The sequence below is a fragment of the Labrus bergylta genome, chromosome 23 (genome assembly GCF_963930695.1).
Source record: "Labrus bergylta chromosome 23, fLabBer1.1, whole genome shotgun sequence".
NCBI classification, from domain to species: Eukaryota; Metazoa; Chordata; class Actinopteri; order Labriformes; family Labridae; genus Labrus; species Labrus bergylta.
In genome coordinates, this window is record NC_089217.1 from 16,362,739 (window position 1) to 16,383,868 (window position 21,130).

General features: G+C 40.1%; 1 protein-coding gene and 1 long non-coding RNA gene across 2 annotated transcripts; both read right to left on the bottom strand.

The window, feature by feature from the left end:
- Window positions 1–2,014: 2,014 nt before the first annotated feature.
- Window positions 2,015–15,149, bottom strand: LOC110004852 (NXPE family member 3-like). Its single transcript, XM_020660349.3, has 7 exons — window positions 14,943–15,149; window positions 13,583–13,715; window positions 10,804–11,283; window positions 9,690–9,985; window positions 9,290–9,360; window positions 3,443–3,649; window positions 2,015–3,359 (listed from the first exon to the last, which is right to left on the bottom strand). The coding sequence occupies exons 2-7, from the start codon at window positions 13,697–13,699 to the stop codon at window positions 2,815–2,817; spliced, it is 1,716 nt and encodes a 571-aa protein (XP_020516005.2). The 5' UTR covers window positions 13,700–13,715; window positions 14,943–15,149; the 3' UTR covers window positions 2,015–2,814.
- Window positions 4,095–6,985, bottom strand: LOC136177666 (uncharacterized). Its single transcript, XR_010665176.1, has 2 exons — window positions 6,729–6,985; window positions 4,095–5,740 (listed from the first exon to the last, which is right to left on the bottom strand). It is a non-coding gene; the product is annotated as an uncharacterized lncRNA (long non-coding RNA).
- Window positions 15,150–21,130: the final 5,981 nt, after the last annotated feature.

Sequence of the window (21,130 nt, forward strand, 5' to 3'; positions counted from 1 at the left end):
CCCCCTTACTCTAACATAAGAAAATCACCATATCAAACTTAGAAATCAAGAATTAACATTCTCTTATTTACGTTGTCATGTCAGTATCACTGTTGCAATTATATTCTTTGCATATTTACTTTATTCATATATCTTGTTCACCATTTTCTATATTAAAGAGCCCATATTCTGCCCTTTTTGGAGTTTGTATATTTAATCTATTTACCTACTTTTGTACGTTCATAATAGCTAAAGTCCGAAAAAAGTGTCTGTTTTCATACTGCTCCTCCTTGCTCCCTCTACGCTCTGAGTCCGTCAGCTACGCTCTGCTGAGCCCCCACTGTTAGACCCCACGTGGGCCAAGTCTGCTCTGATTGGTCTGCCGATCCGCTCTGTCGTTATTGGTCAGTTGCTCAGCACACGTCTCGGAAATTTCAACATGAGCTGCAAGGCTTGCCACAACGAGCCAATGGGCTTAGATCAGTGATCTCACACTGACAATGACGTCGGACTGACAAATGTTTATCGAGGGGGCCTAGAACTGAGCGTTACATGTGACTAATGCTACAGCTAACAGGAGAACGTAGGAGAAGCCGCGTTTCCGTGGACTTTGAATTTTTGCACATAGATGTGCCTAAGCATGCACAGGACACTTGGAAAGCACACTAAAGGGCATATAAAACCAGCAAAAGCATAATATGGGACCTTTAAACTTTACACATAAAAATTCTGTAATTTGTCTGTGTATTTTTCTGGTTTTAAACTACTTGAGAACTTACTCTGATAATATGAGACAGATTCATTTATTAATTCATTACTATAATTAAGGTTAATAGTCTTGTGCTTATTCTTAAAGCTGGTGCCCCGTATTATAATTGTATACGCTACAAGTGCCTCAGCATGGACGAGGTGTTGTTGCTGTATGACAGCCTCGAATCAAACAGCACACACTGGACCTGTGAAACAATCAGTTAGCAAAGTCAATCATAATTTGAATGCATTCATATGTAATTTTCCACCCCATTGAAATTTGGCATTGGCTACTACAGGCATGTACATCAAGGACAACAATTGTGTAATTATGTTTTCTACAGCGACATCATTGTACTTGAGGGCTTGCCCTTAAGGGGGTTTCCAGGGTAAATAGGCTACAAGTGAAATCAAAATAACACTGGTAATTACCTTATTATCCGGGTCTATCTATCTACACTGATTCTCTACAAAATACGTAATCTGATACAACACTACTAACTCTTTAAGCAACCAACAGCAACAACAGCGAAAAAACCAACCTACTCTCGAAAAAAATTCAAATGAACCACACTAAATAGGGATAGCCTACCCCGGAACATACTTGAGTATGTTCCGGGGTAGGGGATTGGGGTAATCACCAATCAGGTGATTCGTATGACATTCGAAGCCTTCAACTGCTTCGAATGTCACTAGTCACGTGACCAAACCATGCCTCGGCACAGTGGTTCGACAAATTTGCTTCAAGAGCAGAGGACAGTCACTTGCTGTATGCTTATTTACCATGTATTGCAATTGCAATGTGGTTAGCCTTTTGTTGTTCTGTTAGCATGTGGTTGCAGTATGTATTTGAAGTAACAGGGTGTACTGAAGTTACTATGTGTAACATTAGCATTAGCCTTGTTATTAAATGTTATGTATTGCTTCTGATGTAGCATAGCATGTAGCATAGCATGTAGCTTAGCATTAGCGACAACCAAGAGTGGCAGTAGCTCAGTCTGTTGGGACTTGGGTTGGGAATCGGAGGGGTTGCCAGTTCAAGTCCCCGGACCAAGTCCGGAAATTGATCTGGTAGCTGGAGAGGCATCAGTCCACTTCCTGAGCACCGCCGAGGTGCCCTTGAGCAAGGCACCGAACCTGAAACTGCTCTGGAGAGCTTGCTGTGGGCAGCCCACTCACTCTGAGACCTCATTATTAATGCATGTCCAGAGGATCCTGTTTGTGCATGTTTGTGTATTTCGGCCTATGTTTGTGTAGCATGTAAATTAGACCATCTAGGTCTTTTATGCATTTAGACAGAGATCATTCTTTATTAATAAAACACATTTTTTTTGTTTGAAAAATCTGTTAACAATTGGTTCTGTTTCATTTTTCATGAGGTAATTTCTAAGGTACTGACTTTTCAACTACTTTTAATTCCCTCTAAATGAATACACAATGCGATTAACAATAAGTTCATATTCAAACCATTATTACTCTTCATAAGCATTTTAAGCTCCCCATTTCCCTATTATGGTAATCTCTTCTCGTTGTACTTAGGGATTGCAGGCAGTTTGAGCATGGATGGACCAGCATGCGATATTTCTATTTCTCAAAAGAGGGTGTATTCAGGCCGTGCACGAAAGTTCAACACAACAAACATGTTTTTTTACATGACCAAAATTATCATTTTAATCATGATTTATAAAAATAAAAATATAAAGTCCTTCGGAGGTCTGATAAAAACATACACATGATCAAACATAAGCAGTCCTAACTGTTTCATCATACTGTTACTAACGTTAATATTAGACTGATCAGTCTATTATCATGCCTAACTGTTACTGCTAATAAAACACATACTTTCAAGCCCAACACTGTTTCAGCAGTTGGCTGTTAAACATGAATCTGGTTTTGCTCAAGGTTTCGGTTTGTAAAAAGACAGTTTTTCCTTGCCACTGTAACTTTGCTAAATGTTGCTAAGTGCTGTGATGGATTACTATTGGGTCTTTGCAGATAACACAGAGTTTACCTGCTATACTGTAACACAATGTAAAAAAGATTGAGGTCTTTAACCTGCTCATAACAAATGCACATCTATTAGCCCTATTTGGTGCATATGTAGGACAAGATAATGTCAATCATATTCTTAACAATAGGACGGCCTGGGTGAATGTTGTGAGGCAGGTGGTGGGCCAGAGTCATCTCCCAAGCGTCCACTAGTCGAACATTAAGTCCTTTGAACACAGCTCTTAGCACCTTGTCCAGCTGTAGTGTGTACCAGTCACTGTAGTTTAACGATACAGAAGGTGTTAAACCTCTGAGGTTTGCAGTCCTGATGACCACCAGTGTGTCTGGAGCCCTGTTCAACAGACGAATCACCGCCCTGCGGATGCTCTGAAGCCGTCTGATGTAGAGCTCAATTGGGAAAGGGCTGAAGTGGGCCCAGATGCTAAAAACTACAACTGTGTTGGTGCCACCTACCAACCCGTCAATTTCATTGGAAATGTAACGCAGCTCACTGGTTGGGACGTAGATAAAACTAAGAGGAGGACCATGGACACGGTATGTTACCAAGATGTTTTTTGCATTGTCCCATATCATGTAAGGTCCAGTTTTCTTCGGACTATTCCGGTTAATCTCCTTAGCATCTGAAAGTATGACAGAAGGAACAAGTTTAGCTGTTATATAAATAATATTAAACTGTCACCTGAAATGAATGTGTATTAACTACCTGGAAGTGAAGCATCAAGGTACTCAAACCACTGCCTAAGGGTGGAGTCTCCATACATGTGGACCACCTTTCCTTTCAGACACTGACTGATGGCAGAGGAGTTGTTGAATTGGTGGACTTTGGTGCCACCTAGTGATCGCCACACACCATGGAAGTAATACCCAGAGAGTCCAGACTTCCCACTGCCTTGATCGACCTCAGGTTGCCCTAAGAAATATTGATCAAAATAACCTTTAAGTTATTAAAGTCATTGTTTTAAAATATATTGTCAACAGATCCCATAAAAAACCCAAAACAAGGTCTCTCCTTGACCTTGCTTATTTCACTTGAGACTTAAGATGACATCATATATGACCATAGACTGTAAATATTACTGGACGAACCCTGACCCGTCTGTTACAGAAAATGAGTCCAATCGACGGCCGCATCCATATTGGATTTGCAGTCTCAACCTAACTTCGGATCAACCTAACGACAGCAGTAAGGCGGGACCGGCGGGACTTAACTCCACCCATTCAGCTCGACGTTAGCAGTCCACTTGACAGCATCGCTAACGGCTAGGCTGCTATCATCCCCTACTCCTGCTCGTCCTGAGAAAACTCTACAAACAGTAAGTTAACATTTAACTTTTATACAACACAGTTAAAACTAATTATATTCAACCCAAATATTTAATTAAAGTCTTAAAACTACACTTTTTTAAATATACAGTCATGGTTATTAGTTATTTGTCAGAGCAGTTAGACTTTGTCAGTGTTAGCAGAGAAATACATTAACAAAGTTTTATCCATAAACTGTAAATAAATATGAGACATCCAGAAGAAATCAATATTACAAAGCATACAGTTCATGTTACTGTTCTGACAAAAAGAGGAATGTCTGTGTTTTATATTTACTGATGTCAACAGCGATGAGGTGAACATGACAATTGAAAAATAATTATTTAGTATTTATTACAAGACATTTGTTTTCTATTGAACCCCGTGAAGTCATGGAGTCTGTGGACAGTGTCAGCTTCACACCAAAAACTTTATTAGAAAAAATAGTGTTTAAGACTGGCATCTATTATCATGAGTTGCAGCTACCTTGTTCAATATTATTCCTTCAGATGTGGCTCATAACAAAAAAACAGCCTGAGCTGTCACATGTAGTTAACTGTACATTTTGTCTGAGGCATTAATTGAACACCTTTGTATTTCTCCTATAGACACAGTGTGGATTATTGGTGACTGGTCCGTCGAGGTTCCCAGAGAGCTGCAGAGACAGAGGAAGAAACCTGAGCCTCAACAACATCTGTATTTGTTGGTTCTTCTGGGGTGGACTTCAGTTGCTTCTCTTCAACAACTCGCTGTGAGGGAGGTCTCCCCCGGGTGGCCTGAGTGATGACACCCACAGGCTGAGAGCTGAGGCGGGTTTTAAGCCTCTTGACAAACCGTTACACTGCGCCCGCCTGTCAAGCTGGTCAGCTACAAGCCTTATTGTGAATAACTCTTATCCTTCATCAAATCAAAACTGATGAGTCATCAAAACATTCACCCCCCGTAGAGTGTGTGTCCATCGAGACATGAGCTAATCACACCTATTTGTTTGTTTTGTACCAAGCTGTAAACATGTTCATCTCTGCTGTAAAAACAGATTTTTTTTAATGTTGTTTTTCAGATTAAATAAATATTTCTATATAAATGCACTCCTTTATGTCTACTTATGAGTATACATTTCAGATTTGAATTGACAAGACTAAAATGTGCATTAATGCTAAACTCAATAGCTTAGGGAAGGAAGTCTACTTTTACACAACTTCTTATTCTTTCGACATTTTCTTTTACCAAATACTAATGCAGTTCATTTCTGAAAGTGGGATGGAACAGAGTCATTGCAAAAAAATGCCCTTAAACACAGCCCCATTCTTAAATCAAGATACATGGAGAGTAAATAAGATCAATAACTTGTGAATAAAAACACAGTTAAAAATGATTTAGAAATGTAGTCTTCCCTGATCAATATCACATAATATCAACTTCTCCCATCTAAACTGGACAAAGGGTTTTAAAATGGGAAGAAAATGGTTTGATTGCAAGTTGTTTGGAGGAGATCTAGTTTTATTTGAACAGCATGAATACAGTCTTCCAAGGTGCAAACCCTCCTCCTCCTCCTGAAGCCTGTGGAGCTCCTTCATGTACTGCCGTCTTATCTGCTGGCCATCTTCTCTCACCAGAACTTCGACTGTTGAAAAGTCATTCAGAAGAAGCTCGAGCATGTGACATGGATCCAGGAGAACATGGACTTTTAGTGAGGGGTCTTCAGGATGACAAAGAAAGAGAGAAAATATCAGTTATTCATTAAATCATTTTTTTTGTTCTCATCTATTTTTCTGTATTCATCTGTGTGTAAGAGTACATTTATAAATTCAACAGTGTACTACCCAGACAACAAAGGTACAGTATTCAGGTAATCAACATCTATTCAAAGTTAAGAAGATAAACATTATTGTAGTCATGCTATTTTCAGCTCTCTCACTCACACAATGATATTCCACATCAAATTGTCTCAGATTTTGTGAGGAAAAATTAAGCAGTTTATTGTGGATAGTACTTCATCTTAACATGAAACAAATATAACCTGAATTATTTAAATCATTAACAGTCTCTGTGCTTTAGTACAGAACATACAGTAACTCATTTATTATTAACATGAGCTCAGTACATGGCTGTATTCTTCAAACTATTTCTTATACTTTATATCTATGTGCTTTAAATCTTATTTTCATACATATTTCATATGTTATTGATATTTCTACTGCTATATTCTGTGTATGAGTTCAGTGAAAATTAATATGGTTATTAATATAGTTCTTAATGGTTACAGATGCTCTTACAAAGTGAATTTATTTTAATTTGTTAACAGTTTGCTCAAATCTTAAGACACTACATCAACCATGTAACTTTAATGTCATCCTCTATAACCTACACAGCATATTAGGTTCAGTTCAGTTTATGTTACTGACGGATAATTACTACACAAAGTTTGTTTTTTAATGTCCACATTTACGTGGAGTATAACATTCATCATAACGTCAGATAACAACTGAGGTGAACCGTTAGCTTCTAACATCACACAAACTCATTTTCAACATCTTAACAACAAACATTTCTAAACCATTGACCGTAAATAATTAGCTACACAGTTCGTCGACTGGTTTACAAGCTAATGCTAAACAAGCTAGGTCCGTAAATATAAATACCGACACACAAGTATGCAGTAAATATAACACTACTATATCACTTACCGAAGAAAACTGAAGCATCAACTTGTTGGATGGTCTGTTAACCGCACAGCAAGCCATGTATGTTGTCAGATATGTGTTAAACAAACTCTCCAAACGAAGTAAGAAAGAGGAGAAATCAGACGGATCAAGCTGTTAGCCTCGTGACCTGCTGACCTGACAGACAGATGCAGCGCGCAGAGCTGTCAATCAAATCTGACACAACCAAATATGGGCATAGCCGTTTTCCTTCATAGAATAAAATCCGATGAGTTATAAAAAAATTCACCCCACCCCCCCCCCCCCCCCCCCCCCCACAGTGTGAGGAGAAGGAGCCGTCAGCTTCTCAGATATATCTCGTTTTTTGAACCAGGCTGTAAACATGTTGATTCCTGTGGTAAAAACGGGCTTTTTTGGCTGTGGGCTTATGGCACTTCCGGCGCTTCTGCAGCCAACCTCAAGCGGAACCTCGAGGAACTGCAGTTTTTTGTACTTCCGCATAGGCTTCATTTTTCGAGACCGGAGGTTGCCCCTTGTATATGACGTGATGTTGATAAAAAAAAGAACGTTCTAAACAGCAATACAGAAAACGGCCACTTTCTCCTCTAATCTTTTGCCCTTTTGTGTTGTATAAAATATCAAATCAAACATTGACTTATTCTACAACCTTTGCCAGACAATGTTAAGTGTTAATTTACAAAAAGATTTAACCTGCAATATGCTCTTTAAGGAAAAATACCTTTTATAAGAAAATATTAATTATTAAAAGCAAAACGTTGCAGTTGTTAAATAGTTAAAATTTTTAATAGTACAATAGAACTATCTCCTCACACTCCTGACACTTACCTGAGGAGATGGCTGGGGGTCCCAAGAAGCTTCTGTTCCATTGGCCTGTACAGCACAGGCAGCAAGCTGCAGCTGCATCAGTAGTGGAGGAGTACAAGGCAACAAAAACCCGCCAGGCCATGATGCTGCGAGACAGCAAAGATGCAAGAGTTCGCCAGGCAGATATTGAGGTCAGAACAGGTTGCAAGTGGTCAGCCAGCAGAGCGCTGAGGGAGGCGGAGGATTGCCTTCACCATGCTGACATTGTTGGGGCAGTAGCCCAGGGCAGGCTAGGCCTGGGTTGCTCCACTAAGGCAAACTGGAAAAAGGCTAATCCAAAGGAACGCCGTGGCATGGTTCAAAGGGAGGTACGCAGGGCAGAGGAGGAAGGCAGACATGTCAAGGCAGTAGCCATGAACAAACAGGGCAGCTGGACGAGGTGGGAGAGTGTGCGAGAAAGGGCACTGACTTGGAAGGACATCTGGAGCATGGAAGAACACCGGATCAAGTTTCTGTTGTGTTCCGTGTATGATGTCCTGCCGACTCCATCAAACCTCCACACATGGGGATTGGCCGAAAGGCCCTGCTGCACGCTCTGTGGAAGGCCAGCTAACCTGGAGCATGTCCTCTCCTCGTGTGGGTCAAGTCTGGCGAATGGGAAATTCAGGTTGCGACACGACCAGATCCTGACACAACTGGCTGCTGGTGTGGAACAGGCCAGAAAGAGGCCAAAACAACGTACTGATGGTCCTCGTTTCATCCACTTTCTCAGGTCAGGGGAAAGTGCAACAACAACAGCAGAGTTGAGGACTAAGGGAGTCCTGGGCACGGCAAGTGACTGGGAGATGCGGGCTGACCTAAGCAGCAGCTCAAATTTCCAGAGGAGATAACCCTTACCAACCTCAGAACCAACATTGTCCTCTGGTCTAAAGGTACCAAGCAAGTGATCCTAATGGAACTTACAGTACCCTGGGAAGAGAGGATGGAGGAAGCACATGAGTGCAAGCTCAAGAAATATCAGAATCTCATCCTCGACAGCCAGCGTAATGGGTGGAAGGCATGGAACCTGCCGGTGGAGGTCGGCTGCAGGGGCTTCGCAGGACAGTCGCTCTGGAGAGCTCTTGGACTGCTTGGAATTGAAGGCCAGGCTAGGAAGCGGCTGATAGCCAACATCACCAAGCAGGCAGAGGCAACATCCCGGTGGATTTGGATGAAGCGGAATGAGCACTTGCAGAGCAAACCTGGGGAGGGAAAACATCAGAGTTGAGTGGCAAACTGCGGGGGTAGTACCAGGATGCTGGTTCTACCGTCGAGCCCCCCCGAGATGTCATGGGCTTAAATCAATGAAACATCGAGGAAGGGGGGTGCCCATTTGAAAACCTGCATAAGCCACTCAACTCATTTCCAGTTTGGAGGGGGTGCCTTGAGGGAGGGAAAAGGAGAGAGCGATTCCACTGGCTCACAGATGGTGTAGGGGAGAGTACCTGTAAAGGTGAGCCGGTTGCGATAACCCCTATCGTATTTTGCATAAAATAAATCTTGTTTTGAGCATGAATGAAGTAAACGCTTCCAGCTCTATCTCAGTTTTGTAGATGGAATCTGTTTCATTTATTTATTTTTGCCTTATATGTGATATGCTCTCTACAAGGCACAGAGATAAACAGCTATTGTCACTTTTTTTTTTTTATTGTGTAGTATTTTTTATTTTCAAGGTCACATGGATATCTTTTAAAGGTGGAAGTAGAAAAGCTGTGCTTTACCTTTCCTTGGAGGCAGCACAGTAACATTGGCTGGTCCTGAAGAGTGAATGAAGACTTTCAGGTTGATTTTGCTGGGTGGGAAAAACTGCCATGATTAAGAATCTCTTAAACACACTACAATATATAAATGTCAGAAGTGATTTACCAAATGGTAACACTTTAGTCATAATAAATCACTCCATATTTGGAATGAAAATATACACTTCATAGTTTTGTTGATTAGAGTCAACTTTAATTGTTCAGATTAAGTGTTTTGATAGGTATTATCTTAAATTATACATTTCATCTTTGCCACCTGTAGTTACAAACACAACATTCTCCACCATGTGACACATACTACATACTTAAAGTCATTACATGTAAAACTAGATGCAACTTTTCTACTGCTGTGCTCCCTCACCTTTGGAAAAGCTTCTCCTCTTTGTCCTTGAGTCTTACATTGAATCCGGCTCTCATGTGGTTAATCCTGTCATCACAGCTCAGTTTCTTTGGCTTGTAGCAGAACCAAGGCTCGCCTGTACGGAGGTCAGTGTAGTTGCACTGTGGCTGGTTGGTTTGACGTAGGCAAACATTACAGGAGGCAGTTTCAGAGATTGAACCTGAGCGGAACAGGCTTTTAAAGAGAACCCTTTCAGGATGTTCTCTATTCAGCCTGTGCAGAACTGTGACAGCCTCGCTTGAGTGGACAAGCGTTACCTGATAAAACAAAACACAAGAGTTTTCAAATTATAGCATACACCCTTTGCCTGCTATTTTTTATTTAAGATTAAGATCAAGGGGAAATTCTGTTTTTACACTCTGTTAATCATGCAACATGTGGTGGGGAGGGGACTTTGTGGCTTGCTCAAGGGCACCTAGGCAGTGCTCAGGTATCTCTGCAGCTACCAGACCAACTTCCATATTTCGTCGGCACCGTGACTTGAACCGGCAGCCAACCCAAGTCCCTACAGACTGAGCTACTGCTGCTACTGTATCATTTGTTTCATTTGTTTGTTTCATTTGAATCAATGTTTCCAAGATAATTCATCTGTGTTTTTGGTGCCAGCTGACTAAAGTTAATAATTTACTTAACTTAAAAACGTAAGAGAGATTGATGGAATTGGTCAACTCTCTACTAGCTGGAAAGTTGAACTTGTAATACTCTAAATAACTGCGCGTGGTGGCAGGCGCTCCAGTGTGTGAGTGTGTGTGTGTGTGTGTGTGTGTGTGTGTGTGTGTGTGTGTGTGTGTGTGTGTGTGTGTGTGTGTGTGGGGGTGTGTGTGTGTGTGTTTGTGCAGCATGTTGGTGTGTCTCACAGTCATGACGACAGAGAGAGGAGCAGGGAAAAGTAATTGCAGCTACATAAAACGCGCTTATTACTCATAGTTTTTATGACATTTTGGTAAAACATTTACCCGCCCAGTGGCAGATAGCACTCTGAACTTTGGAATTAAATGACCTACAGGACAATAACATTAGGTGATTCCTTTACCATCACTTGTTTTACAATACCATTTTAAGCCTTGACCTTTACCTCAACCTGTGCACTTCCTTCCCAGAGTAAAGGGAATACAGCAGAGTAGGAGCCATTAAGGTGATCCACCACTCGCCCGGCCACACCTGCTTCAAGTGCCCTGTTGTGCAACCGGGCAAGTAAGACATCTCCTCCAGACTTCTTGGGGTTTCCTTGGAAGTCGTACATTTGTATCATAACTTCCAGCTGGTCTCCTATGTGCCGCTCTACTCCACCCCTCCCTGGGAGAATGGTGAAGGTGCTGTGGGCGGGATCACTTGTCTGGTTTAATAAAAAAAAAGGTGGCGGACGTGGAGATTCAGGCCAAGCAATGGAATCTAATAACAGGCGTTCCTCCTCAGCATCTGCCAAAGACAGTGGCTTAAAGGTGCAGAAATCATCAGGCCTGGGAGGAGCAGTGGTAGGAGCAGTGGGAGGAGCAGTGGGAGGAGCAGAGGTCACTTTCTTAGGGACGATGGTAGAGTTTTCTTCATAATGTAGCTGGAAAGGGGTTGAAAAAGAAGATGGTGACAAAGACGCATCGAACAAATTTACTTCAATAAAATAAACTGAAAGAAAGATAAGTGATTTTTCTAAAAGAATAAGGATTAATCATAACTGTTGATTTGTAAACTGTAAGCTGCTGGAAGTCACTGAAATGTCTCTAAAACGATGCCTAAGGGCAATAGTCTTTTACTAGGGGAAGAAGGCAAGAAGCCCGGGAGTTTCATTGCTCTGACCAGCCTATTGTTCATATCCTTTCGCTGGAGATATATGCTATGATTCTAGCTTTAGTACATAAGTCTGAAAAAGTGCATTATTATCTACAACCTTGTAGCTTATTAAATCGTGTATTTGATTTTTGTTTTTTAATTGTAATTTCCAATTCAAAGCATTAGTCTAGAGCAGGGGTGCCCAACCTTTTTTAAACCAAGATCTACTTTTAAAGTTGCCAGTCTGCAGAGATCTACCAGTCCACACAGTGAGCCGTAGCCTTTACCGACAGCCTCCAAATGCATTTAATACTCACACAACAAACAGAAAATAATATCAGATATAATAAATGAGAGTTCTGTAAAAAATAATGCAATATCGACATACTTTTTTTAAAACTCTTATTTTAGGGTAGGCTACATTTTAATATTAAGTTTGTATTTATATCACATATGTTTTCCCCTTAATTTAGTTTACAACAAACAACTTTAATCTGTGTGGAGATGTTCACAGACTACAGCAGGCTGCTGTGAGATGATTTTGCTTTTGTTAAATTAGCTGCAGACACGGTGAGAGTGAACGGAGTAAAGTCCAACCGACTGTTTGACCGGGTCACGTGTGTTCCCGCCTCGGTCCGTACGGATCACGGATCAACTGTGTGCTGTAGCACTAAAAGTAAAAAGTAAAAAGGTTCGCGTGGTGGCTGGCGCTCCAGTGCAAGTGTGTGCGTGTGTGAGTGTGTGTGTGTGTGTGTGTGTGTGTGTGTGTGTGTGTGTGTGTGTGTGTGTGTGTGTGTGTGTGTGCGTTTGCGTTGTATGTTGGTGTGTCTCGTCCCCCGCGATGCTCACAGTCATGACAGCAGAGAGGAGCAGAGAAAAGTAGCTGCAGCTTCATCAAATGCGCTTAATACTCGTAGCATAGTTTCTATATATGACTTTTTGGTAAAACATTTACCCCCCCGGTTTTACCTGCACGTCCTTGCGCATGCCTGCACTCTCTCTTGCGCGCGCACTCTCTCTCTCTCGCTCTCTCGCTCGCTCTCTCATGCACGCAGCAATTTCATGAATAAATGAAAAATTAAATACAAACAGGTCGGAAGTATACTTGGGCTCCCAACACAGGTATCGTGTGTGGGAAACACTGCAATGAGATGAAATTGAAATCACTTTTCTATTTTACAATTGTATTTTATATTGACTAAACATCTCGATCGACTGAGAATCAGTCAGCGATCTACCTGTCGAGCGCGATCGACTGTTTGGGCACCCCTGGTCTAGAGTGTTTCTCACAGGATTTTATGAGGCTATGGCAGGAGGACACAGAACCACCTAGGGGGTTCCGGGGGCAAGTTCTATTTTAGATGTGGCTGTGGCTCAGTTGGTAGAGTCGTCATCTCTCAAGCGCAAGGTCGATTGTTTGTCCCTAGCTCCTGCAGCAACATGTCTGATGTGTCTTTGGTCAAGACACTTAACCCCTTCGTCAGCGCCATATGAATGGGATTAGTTACTTCTGATAATGTCACTACATAGCAACCTTTGCCGTCAGGGTGTGGATAGGTGTGACATGCAGTGTGAAAGCGCTTTGAGTAGTCAGAAGACTAGAAAAGCGCTATATAAGTCCATTTAACAATTTTGTGCTGCTGTAGTAATTAAACAGAAATTGTAAATGGACTTGAGCTTATATATGACTACTAGCACAGTGGTTAACTCTTATCTTCATATTGCATATAAATTGACACAGAAAGGCCTAAAGACACTTATCTGACATTTAAATAAACAGTGTGTTGGCTATGTTATTCTTATTTTGTCCAGTCCTGACTGAAACAGCTTTATACTCATGTAAACATGATGTAAACACGGCTCCAACAACAACACAGCCAGCAGGACTCTGCTTCTCACTAATAGACAGTCATGACTCAGAGAGACATTTACAGAGGACATACTTGATTTCTACTTTATTTATGTGTAAATTGTCGCACAGATCTTGGTGAATGAGGCCTTTTAGTAAATTAAAAGACACTGTTGAAAATAGTACCCTTTAATCTGACTCACAAAAAAACATTGTTGCCACTTATCCCAGTTCTCACCTGCAGCAGGTCCATGTTTCTTAATACAAAGAACAACACAGTCAGAAGGAGAAGGATGACACAGGTCTTCAGAAGTTTCATGTTGACATGATTACTTATAAAACCTTTTAGCCACATGGTGAGTCCTCTGGTACTGGATTAAAACAACAAAAAGGGGAAACAGACTCTGTGTTAAGTTTATCATATGAATTCTTCTGGAAGTCACTTAACTCAGTCATAAAATGAAACCTCTGAATATTCATAGTGTCATCATGTCTACCTTTCAACATCAAACTAATCTTGTCAATCGAGAATGTTATAATTATATGTTACCAAACAGGTAGTGTACAACAAAACAACTTTTTGGTGCTAGAGGTTTGACAGGAACATAATTACAATGTTCATACTGATGGTCAAATTCTCACAATCAGGTGTGCCAAGGTTACATGGTCTTATGAAATGTACTGAAGTCACTTGAGGACAAAAGGTTGACTTAAGGTAGGGTTAGTTTACCTGCAGGCACGCAGTAATGGAGGCACGAAGGAAACATGTACATTTAGTCTAATCAATCAATCAATCAATCATTTTTTATTTCTATAACCTCAACTCATAACAAGTGTTATCTCGACACACTTTACAAAAAGCAGGTAAAAGACCTTAATACCTAACTAAAGATTGTTTTTAAGTAGACATTTTAACTGGTACTATTTTGTTACTTTATACTTTAACACATTTACATTTCAGATTCTAATTCTATTCCATTTATTCCTCAGTGTTTTTTCTTCAGTTTCACTTGTTACTTTGTAGATTAAAAAATCAATGATTCTAAAAATCATGATGTATAATTTTAGACAACATTAAATTAAGCTCATCAACTCTGTGTCTCACAGCTTCAGCATATATGATAGCATGTCTACAGTAATTTAATTGAAACTGTTCAAATAGCTCATGCTTACCGAATGACGACACTTATTTTTGGGTATTTAAATATATTTTGATGGCACTGTACTACCTCTAAATGGAGGACTATTTTTAACTAGATTTATCAAACTGAACATGTGCTTTTTAACTGATGGGATCATAGATTGATAAAGTATGATATATGACATGGGGTTTTATATCAGAGCTTGAACTCAAACAGTGAAGAGTATTTCCTATCCCTAAAGTATCCAGTAACAAAACAAGTAAATGTGATACAGGGGTTCAATTAAAAACAAAAATCAGAAGCAAGAAGCTTAAAGCATGCAGCATAAAAGAGGTACAGAAAATGTTAAAAAAAATACCTTCAAAGTAGACACTAATGGAAACATGTTGTTTTCTCAGCGTCTATAAAATGAAACACAAGTTTCACCCAAACAAAATAAAGAATATTACAGCTTACCTCAGAAGAGATTAATTTGGAGTGAACACAGTGGTGAAATCTCTGTGATGTGACGGAAATCCAAATTAAAAAAAGTAAACCTTTTACTCAGAAAACAAGACAACCTGTCATAACAAGAAGCGCCAAAAAAGTGATAAAGAAGCTTCATAAAGTCATCAAGGTTAGAAGTTCTGTTATCAAGACGAATGATGCCCTTCATAAGAATGTTGCCTCCCTACATTTAACAGTTGGTTGCAATAACATAAACGCCAGCTGAACAACAACTGAACAGATAAGAAACCAGTTTGACAGTAACTGAAGTACGGGCCTGAAGCATAAACTCTGCAAAAACAACGCATCTCCATTGAGTGCTGAAATATGTCAAGGTGGTGGAGACACCCATATGGAAAAGAAATAAAAATGTTTTACTAAATGTTTATATCTTTAATCTGAAACTTAATACACGCATGACAGGGATGGGCAATATTTCTGGATTTCATGGCAGATTTTGTCATGTTTTCTTCATGGTTCCAATTAACTGATATGTAAAAATTGACCTGAGGGCCTCATTGAGGGTTGATGGGGGCCACCAGTTGCCCACCCCTGTGCATGACAGTCAAACCACGTAAAAGATCCAGAATCCAGTTTTGTAATGTTTATAACTCTTTAAAAAAACCTTTTTGAATCCTTCTGTGATCATCAACATCAGAAAATGATCTTGTTTTGTGACTTGTATACCTACAACATGTGCTTTATATTTCACAATCTGAAAACTCTGGCCAGAGCACTATTAAATCAGATCATATGTCATTGTTGAATTTTAGTTACAATATATTAATCACATCAGCACTAAACAAACAGTAGCCTTTATTTAAGACTGATCATTACTACTTACAACATACATGATGCTCTATAATCCCTCAGCTATAAACAGACACCTCCTTACACAACATGATGAGAGCAGATGGTGAAAGGTTGAGAATGACATGTTAAGAACATCCTGAACCACAGGAATGTGGTCTTTCAACATGGTTCGTTTGACTGTAGTGAAAGGTGAGACTGTTTAGAGCGGTGCTCGTTCATTGTTCAGGTGAAGCTATACGTGTTCTTGTATGAGGGGTTAAAGTTATACTGGGGAGATGACTGTACCACAGTCATTTGAAACAACTGTAATTAAACCTCATCAATTTAAACACATTGAACACATCCCTATCTGGACTGCACAAAGACTCAGCCACTCTGCTGCTTCTCTTTTTTATACCCAATCATGATTCTCACCTTTTTCCTGTTAACCTTATTAACTGTGAGATGTTCCATCTCGCCTGGGCGAGGGTGTATGATGATTGAAAGACCCGAAACACCCGATGACCCCAGGTTACATCACTGATGATGTGTTCAGGAGCATCCACGAGATGTATTCTATCAATAGCTGTTATTGAAAGACTTTCTCAACTCTTTGTCCCCTTGTTGCAACTTTCAAAACTTTTTTTAAACATGCTTTCAGCCTCAAATTTAAAATCGGAGTCCATTTTTCAAACATTGATAGAATTTCTCAGATTCAACATTTGATATGTTGTCTTTGTGCAATTTTTAATCAGATATGGTGTTTTAACCTTTTTAAAAAATAATCATCACCTTCTATTTTAATTTTAATTTTACACAGCATCCAAACTTTTAGGAATCAGGGTTGTAATAATTAACAGCATGAATCCTCGACTTGAAAGATTATCTGCATGATTCACAACCTTGCAATGCCATTTGTTCTGCGTTATGAACCATTATGAGGCACTATGCACCCAGAAAGTATTTTCTGAAGATCAGACGAACGTTAAAAAAAGTCATCATACTTCCCTGATATCATCAAGTCCCGGTAGTAAAGTAATCCAACAGGATTAAAGATATGGATAGGATCAAATCTTGAAATCAGGTTGTTTAAAAGAGAAAAGGAAAACATGATCAGATAAAACCAATCCAATCCTGTTTTGTTCACTGGTAAAACCTTCAGTTTTTGTTGTCTAAACTTTTGACTATATGATTTCTTTAATCCAAAAACTCAGGATTATGGTGATACCAGCTGAGTGCTGGATTCAGGCTGGATTACAAGAAAATGTCAACTATGACATTACATATCAAATGTGTTGCAGCTGAGAGGTTCTCTCAACTTGTGTGGATTGTGGCGCCCCCCTGTGGACGAAGTATGCAGTGTGAGGTCCTATTTAGAGCACTGCTGAACCTTTTAGGCCAAACAATAGAATACTTTGGTTCATCTATAAAAGTCACTGTTTAGATCAGATTGAGCTAATTATGTTTTTTTTTTAATTTTTAAACAAAGATGAAAGTGAGTTGGACTAGTGATCCTGGGTAGGTAAAAGTGAAAAAGAGTGAACTGGACTCCTGGATATGAAAAACAATTGGACTACCTAATCCAGATCATTCTTATCTGGATTCATTTGAAACAACTGGGCTCAGATAATTCTTAAAGGATAACATCTTGGGGATATGGAGGTAGAGTGAGGCAGATGGTTCAGGAGGTATTTCAAGTATCAAACACAACAAGGCACTTCATATTGACTGTACCAATAATTCTTTAAATGCAGAGTCAAATGTCACATTTTAAGAGTATTTTAATGTCCAACTGAATTTACATTTGACCTTTTAACTGATCAATAATGTAAAAATGTGTGACCCTTTATTTTTTTTTACGTTGATGTTTTTTGTAAGCAGGGGTGTGTTCAGACTTTTTGTGACTGGGTTGGCCCAATTGGTGCAACAACGTATGCAGGGATGGCATCAAGTATGTGTGTATGTCATTTATGCACTTACCCTGTCTGTCTCCAGTACACATTTTCTTAAATTACTACTTACAATATAGTATCATACAGATGTTATTCAATGTGTAATATTTCACGAGACTAACACAAATGAGTTGAAATATCATCTTTTCAGCTTGAATCTTTAAGGACTAAATTTAGCTCCATTAAAATATAGAAAAAGCTCCTCACAGCTTGTTGCTTCACAACCCATCAAGTTGATATTTATAGAGGCTTTATATTAAGTTTATTATATGTCCCACCTCTGAAAATTAGATTTAATTTAAAATGTGTTACTTTAAACTGTTGAAATAGGTCATTCTTCCCAAATGACTACACTTAAGTTTGGGCATTAAAATATGTTTTGATGGCACTACTTCTTTCATATATAAAAATATAAATAGAGGACTATTTTTAACAAGATTTATCAAACTGGTCAGATGTCTGTAACAGATGTAACCATAGTTAAAAAAGTAACCAGTAAGAAACCGAGTAAATGTCATGCAGAAGTACAAAGCAGAAGGAAAAAGGGTAAAGGAAAACTTTACAAATGCCGACAAAGTAAACTCAAATGCCAACATGTTGTATTCACATCGGCTAAGACATTAGGGTTAGGTAGGGTGTGCAGCATCCTCTAGGGACGCTACGAGGGGCACGGGCACTCGGGGGACAATGGTTATTAAATATGTTTAAAACCTCCTTAAAAACCACACCGCGGTATTTTGATAAAAGCCCTCTAAGACAGTTCAAAATTTGGATAAAAGGGTGACTGGACCACTGTGGCGGCGCAATTGTTAATTAAAAGCCTCCGGTGTCCAAGGGCCTCTGATAAAACCATCTGAGGAGCATCCAGACGACGGCCACTGCTAAATAATATATTAATAACACTTAAAGGAAATAAAAGTAATAAATAAATAAAGGAAAGATCTTAAAAGTGCCCTGAAATGAAGGAGTTAAAGCCGTCTTAAAGGTCTGCATATATAAAGTGCATTAGACAATAAAATAAGTGCTTTCAAAAGATAAGTCAATAAAACACACACAAACCCATCAAAGTAAAAATATATATGCCCTCACTTGTTTTAAAACAGCTAAAACCCAACATACAAATCAGAAAAGTAAGAGCTTCTTTTTTTTCTTTTTTTTAAAGGAATTATATAAATAAATATATAATTATGTAAAAAATAAATAAATAACTTAGGGATAAAAGTGCAATGCACCGTCACTGGACAACTCCAAGGCTTTATTAAAGGAGCTTCATACAATTTTTGGTTTAAGAGAAGGACTCTCCCCCGACGGGATCCCAAGTTAAAATAAAGTAGGAATAAGAAATTTAAGAGAAGGGCCACTCCTCCCTGCATGGATTTAAAAAGTGCTATGGCACAGAAGTGTGCCGTTAAAAGTGCTTTAAAAAGTGCTTTAAAACCTGATCTAAAATCATAAGTTAGTGTTTATATACAATGTTAGTGAAAACCTCTAAAATTAAAACATAAATACACATAAAATCCATAAAGTCCAATACAGGGGGAGAGCCGGGTGAAAGAAAGGATTTAAAATTATAAATTAAAGGGGAGAGAATAAAAGGGTTTCCCGCCAGCAGAGGGAGCCCCCCTGATAAAAGCCTATAAAAGAGAGGCCCCGGGAGACCAGAAGGTCAGCATTTCTAGATACTAAAATCTTTATTAAAAAGAAGGAAGCGGATCCACCCTAGTATTTTTCATTTAGACCAGTTGGGTCTATAGTTTTAAGAGGGTGGATCCACTTCCTCTCCGCTGCTTGTCTCTGGACAGTGGTCCAGTCCATGTTGCTCTCCAGGCCCATGCTCTCAACATTGTGTTGGCCGTGGAGTTTAAAATGTTCATACAAGACACTGGTGTCATTCCCGCTGTTCATTTTATAATAGTGCTGTTTGATTCTTGCTGTAATGTCGTTCTGTGTCTCCCCCACATAGAGTCTGTGGCAGGCCTTACATCGGATGGCATAAACTGCATTAATTGTACTAGGTTTCAAGGCCTGCCACGGGTTTGTGCCGATTCTTGCGTAGGGGTTAAAAACGTGGGGGAGACGGATAAAACCAATGTCCGAGCCTCGAGATGTCGTCCAGGTACCGGAAATACAGGAGGGGTTTGATGGGGAGTTTGGTGAAGGCCGTTTCCTCCCAGTGGGCCAGGTAAATGTCAACAAATGCTGGTGCATATTTCTGGCCCATCGCACAGCCGCACAGCTGGAGATAGTGCTGATTGTTAAACATAAAATCGTTGCGGGTGAGGGTGATCTGTAATAACTGTAGGAGGTGGCTGTCTGGTCTGGATGGGTCTGGGTGTTTGTTAAATATGTGTTGTATTGCAGCTAATCCGAGTGGTGTTTCTATATTGGTGTAAAGTGAATCTATGTCAATAGAGAAAAGGAAGGTGTGACCGGGTACGTGCAGGTGTTTGATTTTATTAACAAAGTGATAGGTGACGTGTCCTTAATGTAACTGGGGTGAAGTTTGGTGAGTGGGTTGATGAAATGGTCTATGTATTCTGTTATGGTGTATGTTTCCGGGTTGCAGTCACTAACAATGGGGCGGCCGACCGGAACCACCGAGGAGACCGTCCAGGTCTCAGGAGGCTTGTGGATCTTGGGGAGCAGATAGAACAGGCGGGGCCTGGACTCACTGGGACCGTCCAAATATTGTTTTTGTTTGAAATTGATGAATTTTTGTCTGTAGAGTGTTTCTGTAATCTTTCTAACTAGTGTCTGTGTCTCTAATTGTAGTGGGTGTGTCAGTGTTTTATAATATGTGCCGTTATTTAACTGTCTGTGTGCTTCTAAAATGTAATTGTCCCTATCCTGAATAACTATTTGGCCCCCCTTATCTGCTGGCTTAATGACTATGTGTTTGTGATTACCCAATGTTCTGATGATGCGTTTATGTTCCTCACTAATGTTGTGCGTTCTGTGTGGCAGGGGGCGCCAATGTGTGAGTGCGAGGTTGTTTTTATGGATGAGTTGAGAAATGGCAGGTGAAAGTGTGTCTATGTTTGGTGACCAGTGGGACGGTCCAGTGAACGGCACAGGCTCCCGCCTCTGCTCCCCCCGGAAATTGTCTTTGAGCTTCAACCTCCTGTGGAAGATGTGTAGGTCCCCTCTGAGCTCGGGTGGGTGGGTTGGGTGTGGGGATGAAGGTGAGACCTTTTTCTAATATCTCCAGCTGTACGGCTGTGAGGGAGAAAACGGCACAGAGGTTGGTAATGTTGGACTGGTGGGGAGTTGTGGTATGACAGTTTTCCCCAGTTACAAGTTTAATTGCTGTTTCCAGTACCTGAACAACATCCCGGCCGTGTCTGAAGTCCAATGTATGTCGTCCTTGCCTGTCTGAAAGAGTAGAGGGTTGATTTCCGGTATGAAGTTGTATTT

What these genes read in the sequence shown, in the direction of transcription:
- LOC110004852 (XM_020660349.3), bottom strand. Translation starts at nt 13,699, where the DNA reads ATGTGGCTAAAAGGTTTTATAAGTAATCATGTCAACATGAAACTTCTG. An exon ending in AAGGAAGTGCACAGGTTGAG is followed by an intron (nt 9,986 to 10,803) that starts GTAAAGGTCAAG and finishes TTGTTTTATCAG; the next exon opens with GTAACGCTTGTCCACTCAAG. An exon ending in GAGGAGAAGCTTTTCCAAAG is followed by an intron (nt 9,361 to 9,689) that starts GTGAGGGAGCAC and finishes TTTCCCACCCAG; the next exon opens with CAAAATCAACCTGAAAGTCT.